Raw genomic sequence first — 13,589 nt, 5'->3', positions numbered from 1 at the left:
AGCCTCACAACAGAATAATAGACTGAATTTATCCAATGTACAGGACTAATTGAATAATTGTATGTGTCCCAAAAGCCTGCATGAGGACAGAATAGAGGATATGTCTTAATAGCAATGCAAGTAAGAAAGTCATGAAGGTTGCCTGCGCCAACGGTATGGGAAAGCTTCCAAATAGAACTTAGAAGACTCTGAATCTGTGATCACACCTGGGTATTGTGTTCCATTCTGGCCCCCACATTTTAGTTGAAAAAGAGACAGCTAGTGTTCATAGGCATATGATATATGAAATAAAATAGGAAACTGGAAACCATGCCATTTGAGATATACCTAAAGAACTTGGGAGATATTTACTATGGAGAAGCAGAGACTCAGGACTGCCCTCAGAAGTTTGATAGATTCTCCTTAGGCAGAGGGTCAGACTTTCCCTGTGGGACCTTAGGAGGTAAAACCAACAGTGGTTTAGATGTTTTCAAGAAAACAGATCTCAAGGATGGGTCAAGATTATATCAAGAAGACATTTTGGCTTAGTGTGAGGAAACACCCAACTATGCCAGGTAACTGGAGAAGAGCAAAAAAGCTGGTGAATGGCTATGCGGGACTCCTTCCTGACTTAGAGAAGCACCTTTTCGATTAATTACTTGTTATTGTTACACTAATACGTGGATTTATCCTTTTACATGCCATTGGGGAGGTGATCATATTTTATAGAGGAGGAAACTAAAGCTCAAGCCCAGAGGCTTAGCTATCAAAGCATACTTTCAAAACAAATTAGAACCCACACCAGCACCCCCTCCCCAGATTCCAAGAACAGTTTAAAAAAAGAGAGAGAGAATATTAGAAAACCACATATTAGTGAAAACCTGGTAAAAACAACTTTCGTGGAAGCAAAGGAAAAATCCAAACAATAAAATAGGCTAGTTTTTCCATGAAGTAGATGAAGAAGGACAGGAACTCTTGAACAACAAAGAGCAGATGTTGATAACCGTGAAAAACTAGGAATCACTGGTAAGAAATTCAGAACATAGCTTGAAACAGAGAAGAGAATAAATAAAGGTTATGAGAGCAATTTCCCTCATTTATACATTCATTCAAATATTTGAACACCCAGTGTGTCTTGGCACTGTGCTAGTTGCTAGGGATACAGCAAAGAACAGTATATAGTCACAACTTCTACCTCCCTGGAGCTTCCAGACTTGTAGGGGAAACAGACACTATGAAATACACAAATTCTTCATTACAAACTGGTGGGTGCTATGAAGAAGAGTTATAGACTGCCTTGTGAATGCCTGATGGAGGTACCTAATGGTGTAGGGAATCATAGAAAGATTCATCCATTAAACCCAGAATCGCCAAGATTTTAGTCCTAGAAGATGGAATGAGCAATTGTTCCCAGTTGTTCTTACGGTGCTGACCCATGGACATGCGTTCTCCCCTGTTTAACCCAGCTCAGTTGGGCCCCAAACTCCCTTTGGTGTTTCCTTGCATAGCTGAAACAGATTGGTGTTTGGAAAGAAGTCTTCACTGACTACCAAAGAAGAACAAGAGGAAAATAGTACCGAGATTAGTGTTAATATTATCTCACCTTGAGAAGAGTTGTACTGATCATTAGTTTTGATTTTTTTTTAAGTAGGCTCCACACTGAGCCTACTTAATCACTTGATCTCCCTGAGATCAAGACCTGAGTTGAGATGAAGAGTTGGACACTTAACCAACTGAGCCACCCAGGCGCCCCCTGATTATTAGTTTTAAACATCAACTTTGCTTTGCTTAGAACATATGGTGAATTCATTTATTCAGCAAAATCATGTGGAACATCTGATGTGCCAGGCACTGCTGTAGGCTCTGAGGATAGAGTGATAAACAGGACTGCTGAATTCGGGGATCCTTCCTATTCTGATAACACTCCGAGCCCCAGCCTATCCTTTTCTAGATAAGACCCTTGGCAGGGATCCAGCATCAGCAGTTAGACAAGAGTGGGCACTCATCTCACACCCACACCCAGCTCAGCCAGGCCTGAGAGAGAGCTTGACTGGTATATGAGAGCATCCCAGTCTGAGACCAAGGGCCAGGCAGAGGGCAAGTAACTGCTTCAGTTTCCTTCTTTACCAGTAGATCCCTTTTCTGTTTCTAGCATCTTGGCAATGAGGGTGTACAATCTGATGGGACCTTTTTGGGGAATGGTGGTTAGAAGTGATGGTAAATACCTATATCTGATTTTTCTACTTAACTTGGAAATCATTCGCAGCTTATTGATTTCCAGTGCTATCTTAGCCATCCTTGACACCTTTTTGTTACTTTCCAATTAATCACCAATTTTTGTCTTATTCCAAAGATTCCTTAAAATGGCAGCTAAGCTCACTTGTCTTGAAAGTTAGTTCAGCTAACTGTGTGTGTGTGTAAAACCAGGCTTTCTCAATGAAAGGCAGTGCTGGCTTTACATTCTGGCACAACTGCTGTCTCATGAGGGACCAGTCTCATAGTTCCCAGAATGGCTGCTTTGAGTAGCTCTGGTCTAGGCCACGGTCATCTCCCCTGGTCGTTAGGGGATCTTTCTGAATCACATGGTAGCTAGAGGGGATTTTTTTAAATGCAGATATAATGTTACTGCTCTGCTGAAAAAATTCAGTAGCTTGCCCTAACTCTGGTGATAAAATCCAAAATCCTGGCCAGTACCTACCTGAGCCCAGTGTAGGGAAACAGTATAATAGAGTTGTGTGATTTTAGGTTAGTGTAGAGACCTAACACAAAATAATATTGAATCACATCATATTGATGTTTAAATTGTTTTTTTATCTTTCTGATTATGCCAGAGCATCCTTTCTGCCTGTAGAGACACATCATTCTTTTTTTTTTTTTTTTTTTTTTTTTTTTAAGATTTTAGGGACGCTTGGGTGGCTCAGTCAGTTAAGCGTCTGCCTTCAGCTCAGGTCATGATCCCAGGGTGCTGGGATCAAGTCCCACATGGGGCTCCTTGCTCACTGGGGAGACTGCTTTTCCCTCTGCCTGCCCCCCCCCCCCCCCCCCCCCGGCTTGTGTGCACACTCACACTTTTTCTCTTTCTCTGACAAATAAATAAAAGCTTTTTAAAAAAAGACTTTGAGAACGAGAAAGAGAGACTGGGGGGGCAGAGGGAGAAGGAGAAACAGACTGCCCCCCTGAGCAGGGAGCCTGACGTGTGGGGCTCGATCCCAGGACCCCGAGACCTGAAGGCAGGTGCTCAACCAACCGAGCCATCCAGGCACCCCAGATCTTTTCTGCTCTTTCCCCAGTTTTATCCATTTGTCACTCTCAGTCATTGGGCATTGTGGCTCATGAGGCCTGGGTTTGACTTCTGATCCTCTACCTACTAATTGTGTTAAATCATTTCACTTTTTGGACCTCAAGTTTTTTTCTGTTAAATGTTTTATGTGCAGACTGAATGAGCATACTTGTGTGAAGAGCCTTATATTGTGCCTGGTAATAACCTGTAATAGTTAATTTGTATCATATTCTTTCTGAGTGCCAGGCACAGTGCTGAGCACTTCATGTACCTGATTTCACTTAACCCACTTAACAACACTAGATAGGTATTAGGATTAGATCCATTTTACAGATGAGGGCACTGAAGCTTTGGGGAGGTTAAGTACCCTTTCCCTGACCTCACAGGCTACCAAGAGGCCGAATTGGGACTCATGCCAGGCTGTCTGAGTCTGAAGTTCTTGCACTTAGCCTCTCCAGGGGACTGTTAGATATATTCTAGGTGCTCAAGGAATGGGAATGCCTTCCCTCTTCTTGCCTTCTGTTCTCATCCGTGCCACATCCCAGGGACTGTTTATGCATCTTTTGCTGTGTACCTTCTGTCCTGTAGAAGAAAGGCTTTTCATCTCTGCTCTCCACCCTCCTCTCTGCCCCTAGCGCCCTTCCATAGTGTTTTTTCCAGGGCTTTTTCTATTTCTTCTCCCCATTCCCCCACTTAGGGGAAAAAAAGTTCCCTTCCTTTCCATACCACATTTCTTTCTTTTTTTTTTTTTTAAGATTTTATTTATTTATTTGACAGAGAGAGAGACAGTGAAAGAGGGAACACAAGCAGGGGGAGTGGGAGAGGGAGAAGCAGGCTTCCTGCTGAGCAAGGAGCCTGATGCGGGGCTCGATCCCAGGACCCTGGGATCATGACCTGAGCCGAAGGCAGACGCTTAACCGACTGAGCCACCCAGGTGCCTTCCATACCACATTTCTTAACAGGCAGTCACTAGCCTCTATTCATTTCTCTTCTACCACTCTCTTCAGTGCTTGTAGCTTGGCAACTCCCCCTCACCCGTCAGGGACCCAGGACGAGCAATTTGCAATTTGTGTAAACCAGGAGGACAGTAATCTTTTCATCGGAGGCTAGAGTAAGGGAGTAAAGGAATTTCAAATAAACTTTGATCAGGAAGAAATGCGGGAGTTCAGACCAGTGGACCCTTGTTTTCTGCATGAGACAGTAGGTGAGTTTATCTGCCGGGACTCCAGGGGTTGAAAGATTGGGAAACATTCTAGGGGAAACAGGAGAGGTTGCTCAGCAGGGAGAAGTAAAAGGATGGGTAAAGGCCCGCCAGAGGTGGCACGGCAAGGTGACAAGTTTCTTTGTGTCAAAGTGCAGCTGGCAGTGGTATTTGTGTGGATAAGACAGAATGTCGAATCCATCCTGAATCACGACTTGGCAGGGCTTGTGAATGGAAGGACAAGGACACAGGTAAGGGAACTGATGCTTGGCAGGACACTGTTGAGTCAACAGCTGTGAGGCAGTGGTGGGAAGGGTCTAGAGTGCTGACCACTAAGAAGTGTGGAGGGTGGGAAAAGTGTAGGTTGTGACCCAAAGAAGTTGAATTTTGAGGCATTCAGCAGGCTTGCTAGTCACCCAGTGAAGAGTCCTTTAGTGGCCACTGTGGTCAAGGCTTCTTAGGAGGAATCATCTAGCAATATTGAGTATCTGCTCTGTTGTAAGCAATTTGCCACACATAGGGACACAAAAATAGAACAAGACACAGTCCCTGCCCTCAACGAGCTCATGGCTTATAGGAGAAACACCTACTAAATGTTAGATAACGTGAAAAGGTCACTTCATGAACCTAGAAGTCCACGTAGGGGGAGCAGGAGCAGAGAATCGAGCCCTTGGGAACCCCACGCACTGAGGTGGGAGTTAACTTTTCGCCTCTGCTGCCTTGCCTCTCACTTACGTGTCGTGAACTCCTTGAACATGTTCCATGTGCGGTCACCTGCGGATACCAGGAACTCAGTGAATGGTTAGAAATTTTTAAATGTCTCTTTGTCTCCAGGTAGAAGAAGCTGGGCAGGTGTTCCTGTTGATGAAAAAGGATTATCGAATCTCCCGAAATGTCCGCCTGGCTTGGTTCCTCAATCACCTGCATCAAACTGTGCAGGCCACACCCCAGGAGATGCTGGTGAGGCTCAGAAACACACAGGATACGAGGGGCTGGCCCAAAAGGATCTGCTTTTTTAAGAGGATCCTAGAAACAGGAGGGGAGATTAACTCTGAGGGGTCCAATTCTAGGATGGGCAAGTGACTTTGCCCACAAGATGATTCCACAGGGGAAATGCTGTTTAATTTTCCAGATGGGAAGAATATATGGTTGGGTCGCAGGAGGTGGCGCCAATGGTTTGCCATTTTGAATACAGAAGTTCAGGTCCTGGAAATAAAGGAGTGACTCTTCCCAGACCCTTTGCTTTTCTCTCTGTCCTAATTGTCAGCTCCAGTCTGAGCAGGAGTTGGAAGTCCTCAGTGTCCTGCCCCCTGGGTGGCAGCCAGATGAACCAGTGGTCTCAAGGCCATTCCTCCTTGTACCTTCCACCCGGGTCACCTTCCTGGCTTGGCAGTATCGATTTGTCATTGAGCTCGACCTGAGCCCATCTACTGGCATTGTGGTAAGGGGTTGGGGGGAGACAGTGGGAGGAAAGGAGGGAGTAGAGGGTGAGGGAGAGAGGGAGAGGCCTGAGAGAAGTGGAAAGGGATCCCAACCTACCACTGGAGGGAGGAAACAGGCTTTTAAATGGTGAGTATTGAAAGACAGACCCCCCCCACCCCCCAGTCCGTGGCACTGTATTTGGGGGTGTGATCAACCTTCAGAAAAGAATTCCCATGGAAGCTGCTTGTTTCTGCTCTGGGCTGCTTTTGGTTACACTTGAGAGATCTTTCTCTGCATTGCCCTCAGGATGATTCCACAGGAGAGATCTTGTTTGATGAAGTTTTCCATGCCCTCTCCCGCTGCCTAGGCGGGCTGCTTCGACCCTTCCGCGTGCCCGGATCTTGCATCGACTTCCAGCCTGAGATCTACATAACCATCCAGGCCTACTCCTCAATCATTGGCCTGCAGGCCCACCAGGTAGTGCACCCTTTCCCCAAGTCTGTACCCTCAGACCTCATCTCTGATAGTCTACTGACCAAGTCCTTGTCCCGTCTCTGCAGTCTGTGCCCAGAGTCCCCAGCTCTGCCGGCTTCTTGAACCTCTCTACTAGTCATCTCTGAGTCTCTCCTCTCGAGAAGAATCTGTTCCTCTGCTCTTCAAGAGCCTTCTCATGAGCTTTAGGTCAGGTGGCCTTGATTAGACAAATGCCTCTCTCACTTCTTCTGTAAGTCTGTGGTTCTGGCCACTGGAGGTCTCTGTTTTAGGCCTCTACCACCACCCTCCTAATTTGATTAGAAGGTTTGCTTGTATCCTGACTCCTGGCACTACCTCTGGGAGATGATCTTTTAGAATAATTTTATGATTTTGAAATATAACAAATACCCAGAAACATAATTTCTCCCAAGGACAGAGGAGGGTCATTTCCTATGAGGGCCTTGTGAACTGCTGGGTGTTATACTGACCATACAGATACTGACAGGGCTTATCCACCACCCAAGCACGCTAGCACAAGACACTCCTTTTGGACAATGGCCAAGTCTATTACTGGAATATCTGTTTTGGGCTTAGATAAGCAGTGGCCCAATTTCCCCTCATCTGCTCTTAACCATCCTCAATTCACTGGTAGGGGCTTACCCTGAAACTGTCCCTGATGGCCATGTTGTCACCTTAGCTGTCAAACTGGCACCTGAGGGTCTGAAATCTACAGGGCAATTGGTACATGTCTGAATCCCAGCCGTCTGCTGTGGTTTAAAGTGCTTTTCTAGCACAGCTGTTAGGACTGTTGGTTGTAGGCTGCATCCCCAGGCAGAGGCCGAGCTTTGCAGGCACCAATAGCCAAGACAGGGAAGGCATAAGTGTTAGGTAATCACTCAATGCTTGGTTCATTTTGCCAGATGCTTACCGAAGCCCGATTTCTGCAAGGCCTGGGCTACGTCCTGGAGTCACAGATGAATCAGACACTGTCCCTGTCCTGATGGGAGGAGTTGAGAGTTTAGTGGTGGGGAGACAGATATTGAAGGAGGTAATTCCAGTTGAATGTGATAAGGGCACTGATAAGTAATGACTCAGGTGCGGTGGGAGCACCGAGAAGGAGCACCCAGCCAAGCCTGGGGCTGCAACAGGAAAGACTTCTGCACAAAGAGGCATTTGAACTGAATCCTGAAGGAAGGATTGAGATTAACTCTTCAAAGAAGGGGAAATGGGCTTTCCAGACAGAGGGGCCCAAAAGCAAAGCCACAGAGGGCCCTCCCAATCACAAGTGTCCTTTGACACAGTAATTTTGTAATTCTGTTTGACACAGTAACCTTGAATGTGGGGATGGGGAGGGGTAGTAAAGAGGAGACGAGAGAGAGAAATAGAGGGACACCTAGCTGGCTCAGTCGGTGGAGCGTGCAACTCTTGATTTCAGGGTTGTGAGCTCGAGCTCCACGCTGGGTGTAGAAATTACTTAAAAATAAAGTCTTTTAAAAGAGAGAGAGAGGGGCGCCTGGGTGGCTCAGTCCTTAAGCGTCTGCCTTCGGCTCAGGTCGTGATCCCAGGGTCCTGGGATCGAGCCCCTCATCGGGCTCCCTGCTCGGCGGGAAGCCTGCTTCTCCCTCTGCCACTCCCCCTGCTTGTGTTCCCTCTCTCTTCAAATAAATAAATAAAATCTTTAAAAAAAAAAAAAGAGAGAGAGAAGTGGACGCAGAATTATGAGAGGCTTTGAATGTCATGGCTAAGAACTTGTCCTTTGTTCTATAGGAGAGTTTAGCGTGATGATGCAAGCGCTGAACTGGATTCACACACCCCTGTATTTGCTTGCCAGCTGCAAGCCCTTATGCAAGTTACTTAACCTTTCTGCACATCTGTCTTTTTTTCCAAAATAGGGATATTAACAGTACCAATATCATATGGTGACTGTGAGTTCATATATATCAAGCACTTAGAACAGTGCCTGCCGCATGGAAAACATGCAAAAATGTTAGCTATTAAAACTGTTCAGTTATTAAAACTATTAAAAATGGAAGGTTTTTAAATGGACGGTAATGGGATCAGATTTGTACATTGGGAGGATGGATTGGAGGACAGACAAATTCTGTACTGAGGGGAGTGGGCAGAAGATGATTGCAGCCCTGGAGAAGAGGTGGGCCCTGAACCAGCTGTGGAGAAAGAGGAGGCTTACTCAGGTTACCCCCCACCCCAGAGTCAGCCCCAGGCTAGCTTCCTTCCCCCACCCCATCTCTAAAGCTCCCCAAGATGTATCCTGCTGTTCCTTAAAACAAAACAAAAGATCATAAGAATAATGTACATCCATTGAAGGAAATTTGAAAAATGCATAAAATAGAAAAACAAAACTCACCGGTAATACGCCACCCAGAAATAAGTATTATGAACATTTGATGGAATTTCCTTCTTGTCTTTGAGTACTTGTTTATCCTTGCTCACTACCGCTCCTCCATCCAAAGAGAGGAGAAACATCAGGCGATTCGCATGGTTTGACGTCCTGCTTTTTTAATGTGTAATCTGGGCATTTTTCCTTGTCAGGAAGTATTCTTTGAAAATACGATTTTTAATTGCTGCCTGGCTTAATATTTTATCACATTTTATCATTCTATATTTAGCCAAACCCTATTGTTGGACTCTTGGGTTGATCCACTTTTCATTCCTGTAAACAGTACCGCTGTGAACATCTTTCCCACCTTAGAGCCCCAGTTCCTACTATTCCTCTGATCCTGTTTTTCTTCTCATAGTCAGGCCTGTGGACGTACAGAGCCCCCCTCTCCTCTCTTCTGGCTGTGACCACCCACTTGCCCAGCCCCAAGTAGGGAGTGAAGAGGTAGCTGTTGCCCAGGAGGGCAGGGGCAGGGGAGTAGTGTGCATGTGAGAAGATGGTAGGGGCCTGACAGAGAGGAGAGGTCACAGGGGCTTCCAGGCCTGTGTGAAATTTCTAGGGTGGGGGCACTTATATTTATGTTGAAAGGAGGAGGAACGGAACCCCATGGAGAAAGAACGAAGGTATTAGGCAAAAGGTCCAAGATTAGTTGGAGAGATTAGCTTTAGGGGAAAAAAGCAGAGGAGGGATCTTTTCTTGCCTCAAAAGAACAACAAAAACCTAGATAGATGTAAACATTGGGCAGACATTGTGGGTATTTTCAGTGGGTTGGAGAGTAGTACACCCTTCCGGTTAAAGTAAGCCAGAAGTTCCCATTGGCTGGTTTCCTTTCTCTGTGAAGAGGGGGGTGGAAGTTAACCTGTTGAGGGTAAAGGGAAGGAGGGAGCACTCACTGGGAAGATGATTTTGAACCTAAAAGAGAAAAGATCCAGAGCCGCCTCTGTGTGCCATGCTTAGAAATCAACAAGAATAAAAAAGCATGAGTCAGAATGACAAAGGCTTGGCCAGGCTGAGGTGGGGCAGTCTGGTGACCTGAGATGGAAAATCTTAGGGCACCCCCATGCGGGAGCTTAGGGAAACCCAGTGTGCGGGACTGAAAGCAGAGGAAGATTGTGAACCAGGTTAAGGTCACAAATGGCCCGATATCCCTAATGGAGTAGATGATCTGATAAGAGTGGAACTGGCTGTGGATTTAGCTGACTTGAGATCCTGGGTGAAAAGTCAGGATCGCCTAGAGGTAGCTGTGGAGAATAAATAGGGAGACCAGAGGGGGACTTTCCAGTGTCCCCCTGACCCTCATATCTTGTCTTTCCCTTGTGCTTCTCAGGTGCTGGTGCAGGGCTGCCTTTTGGACCCTTCCCAGCGGGAGGCATTCCTGCAGCAGGTATACGAGCAGCTCTGTCTCTTTGAGGATAAAGTGGCCACCATGCTGCAGCAGCAGTATGACCCCCAGAGTCAGGTATGTGCGAGAGAACGCAGGCGGAGACCACTTAGAAAGAGGAGCTATTAAGGGACAGAAGGGAGAAGGAGCCAGGGATAGAATTGCTGGTGAGCACACACAACATGTTCCCTCCTGGAGGAGGGCTCTGGTACGTTCCCCCAAGACACACACTCTTGCTGGGAGAAAATGTGAAAGCCATTTGCCTGTGTGTTTTCAGTCCTAGATCTCCTCCCCTACTGGATCTGAGAGGGTGATTGTGGGTGGCTTTGTTCTCTAGGACTTTGTACAGTCAGGGATAAAGCTGCTTGGACTCACTTGAATGCACTTGCTCATTCTTTTGGATATCCTAGAAATAGCCAAGGAAATTGAGTCCTACCTGTGTGAAGACTTAATTTGATTGATGTAGAGAATATTTCATCATAGTGATGGGAAACTCTGGGTAAGGGGCCTCATTGACAAAAGGTGGGGAACCCTGCTCAGTATAATCTGGTGCTCCATCCGGTGCCGGACTCCTTGTCCATCTGCGGGTCGGCATCTGAGGACACCCTGGGAGAGCAAGCACAGTCAGGACTCGGCTGCATAGCAGGAGATTGAGGTTCCTCAGAGGATTAGGCCTCTCTGGCCTGGCCAGTGCTGGGCTATAAATTCCGGCTTGGCTGTGGGTGGGACAGTAATGCCGTCTGACCAATTCTGTCTCTTCTGTAATTTGGGCCAGGCAGAGGACCAGTCCCCAGACTCAGGGGAGCCCCCGGGCCGGAAGGTGGGAGTCTCCATGGTGACAGCTGATCTTGGGCTGGTCAGTATGATTCGTCAGGGCATCTTGGCACTGCAGTTGCTCCCCTCAAACTCTAGTGCAGGTCAGTAGAAGGAATGTTGGTGGGGTTGGGGAAATAGGAGGGTATAAGGGGACATTATCAGTATCCATCAAGGTTCCAGGGCACCAGTGGGTCCCCGGGAAGAGGGTCTGTCTCCTTGTTTGAGGAAGGTGAATGTGCATGAGTGTATCTCTCAAGTATTATCAGCTCTGACAACCATCAGGGACCCTAGTGGGAAGGAGTAGAGCTCCAAGGACATCACTTAGGACACTGAGATCCAGCACTCAGGAGGGAGAAGCAGGACGGAAGGGAAGAAGGAAGGGTGTTTGCGGATCATAAAACACATCGGTTGGTGGGCACCGAGGTCTTCAGGGCCCCATCAGTTGGATGCCCCCCTGTGACTTTGATCTGGTCAGCGTCCCCAGGTCTGTCCAATGTTTCCTGCTCCAGGTATCATCGTGATCACAGATGGAGTGACCAGTGTCCCTGATGTTGCTGTCTGTGAGACATTGCTGAACCAGCTCCGCAGTGGCACCGTGGCTTGTTCCTTTGTGCAGGTGAGGACTTTGTAGGAAGGAGAGGGAAGTGTAGTATGTCACAAAGCTGGACATGGCTGGTTACTTTCTTATAGGTGACAATTTCCCACATAAAGCCAATAACATAGTTGCCTGTGTGTTAGTGGGGTGCATAGGTGTCATGTCTAGAACAGGGTAGGTGGCAGTGGTGGGAGAGGACTCTCATCTTCGTCCTTAGGGTGTGGGGAGACAGCATGTTATAGGAAAAAGAGTGCTGAATTTGAAATCTGACAGTCATGTCCAGCCTCATCTCCCCTGTTAGATTAGTCATCACTGTTTTGATTGCACGGATCAGAAAACCCAACTCAAACTGGCTTGAGCAAAGGAAAAAATAGGAATATTCAGCAAACCACAGCCAATTTGGATTGATGGGCCATAGGGTGGGAAGCAAAGTGCTCTGGGAAACAAGACCACAGGGTAGGCATTGGCCAGAACATGAAAAGCTGGTTCTGCTGTATTAAGACGCTTCAGGATAATTCTGTGGGTGATGCAGGGAAGCACAAGGAAAGTCACGAGTTGGGTTTATGTTTTATAAAGGTCACTCTTGCTGCTGCGTGAAGGCAGGAGTGGAAGCAGGGGCATTAATAATTGCAGTGCTCAAGGTGAGAGAGGAACACGGCTTAAATTAGGGGAATAACGGGTAAGAGACAAGGGGATAGAATTGAGAAAATGAAGAGGTAGTCAACATGACTTAGAATTAGCAAGGTGTGAGGGGTGAGCAAGAAAGAGAGGTCAAGGATGTCTCCCACGTTTGTGACCTCAGTGGTGACTGGGTTGCTGGGAAGAGAAGCAGCTGGGGTGGAATGAGGACAAGATGATAAAACCAGGTTTGTGCATGTTGCGTTTGAGGCACCTGTGGGTCAACAGGATAGCAGCAGAAAGCATCACCTTTGGAGTTAGGCATGCCTGCTCCACTTACTAGCTGTGTGACGTTGCGCGCATCCCTTGATTCTTGGTCGGATTCATTTGTAAGTGGAGATTATAACAGTGCCTCCCTCGTTGAGTGAGACAATGCATTTAAAGTGCTCAGCAGAGTGCATAATTATGTCATAGACGGCTGCTTTTCATAGCAGTTAGCAGTTGGATATGCAGATCTGGTACTCAGGAGACAGCATTAGTTGAGAGAGTTAGGATTTGTCAGCCTGCAGATGGCAGTTGAGCAGAGAAGAGGGCCCCTGAAGAACCTTGGGGAATACCAGTGTTGAGAGGTTTTTCATAAGAAGGGGGCCCAGCAAAGAAGGAAGGGAAAGAATCAGACAAGAACCAGGAGATTCTCATGTCAGAGAAGTCCGAGCAGCAGTTAACAGTGTGAGATGCAGCAGGCTGATCGGGTAAAATGAGGAATGAAAAGCACCCTCTTGATTTGGCAATGAAGAGGCCACCGGGACCTTTTCAGGCCATTTCGGTGAAGAGGTGGCAAAGGGAAGTGATTGCAGTGGGTGGGAGAGAAGGAAGCGGAGACAAGCAGACACGAGGACTGTGGCTATTCAGATCAGGTGGGGGCAGGAGAGAATGGAAGCTGGAGGGAAGTGCAGGGCGGAAGAGGCAGGTGCTTTGTTCTGTCGGTTTGGTTTTGAAGCTAGAGACTTTCAGCCCGTTTCTAAGGACCCGTGAGGAAGCAGAGTTTGAAAATAAGGGAAAGAAAAGGAGGCCTGATGGAGTAACGTCTCTCTGTTGACAAGAGGGCACTGGCTCAAAGAAGTAGATCGAGGGATCCTTTGGGAGTGGAGAGGAGTCATTTCTTCCTTTGAAACTAGAAGGATAGAAGTGACGATGGGGATGAATTGGACCGAGGGCCTCCCGTCCCTCTCTGAAGGAAAAGGTGGGGGTGAGTACTGTGAGGAGGGGCGGCCAGCATCGGGGAGAACCGTGTTGAGGACAGCCCTGAAGGGCTTGCTGGGCTGGGTGTCACGTGTTCCCGTGTGGTGCCAACCTAGACAGCGGTGCCCCTTTCTCCAGTTGGGGTCCCGTGGGTAGGTTGTGCTCCTTGCTGGGGTTTGGAAG

The 13,589-nt window shown here is 47.3% G+C and overlaps 1 protein-coding gene across 4 annotated transcripts in view; it reads left to right on the top strand.

Annotated features, from left to right (window-relative positions):
• Positions 1-13,589, top strand: part of SZT2 (SZT2 subunit of KICSTOR complex) — a 50,060-nt gene that overhangs the window by 4,622 nt on the left and 31,849 nt on the right. For all 4 annotated transcript variants that reach the window (XM_035018804.1, XM_035018803.1, XM_035018805.1 and 1 more), the window contains exons 2-7: positions 5,295-5,420; positions 5,728-5,901; positions 6,189-6,359; positions 10,082-10,213; positions 10,911-11,052; positions 11,461-11,567. In XM_035018804.1, coding sequence (XP_034874695.1) covers positions 5,295-5,420; positions 5,728-5,901; positions 6,189-6,359; positions 10,082-10,213; positions 10,911-11,052; positions 11,461-11,567 — 852 coding nt within the window. The remainder of the gene's footprint in view (positions 1-5,294; positions 5,421-5,727; positions 5,902-6,188; positions 6,360-10,081; positions 10,214-10,910; positions 11,053-11,460; positions 11,568-13,589) is intronic.

Source organism: Mirounga leonina, unplaced genomic scaffold (assembly GCF_011800145.1).
Source record: "Mirounga leonina isolate KUSES-001 unplaced genomic scaffold, KU_Mleo_1.0 Mir_173, whole genome shotgun sequence".
NCBI lineage: Eukaryota > Metazoa > Chordata > Mammalia > Carnivora > Phocidae > Mirounga > Mirounga leonina.
This window is presented reverse-complemented; position numbering and strand designations above follow the sequence as displayed.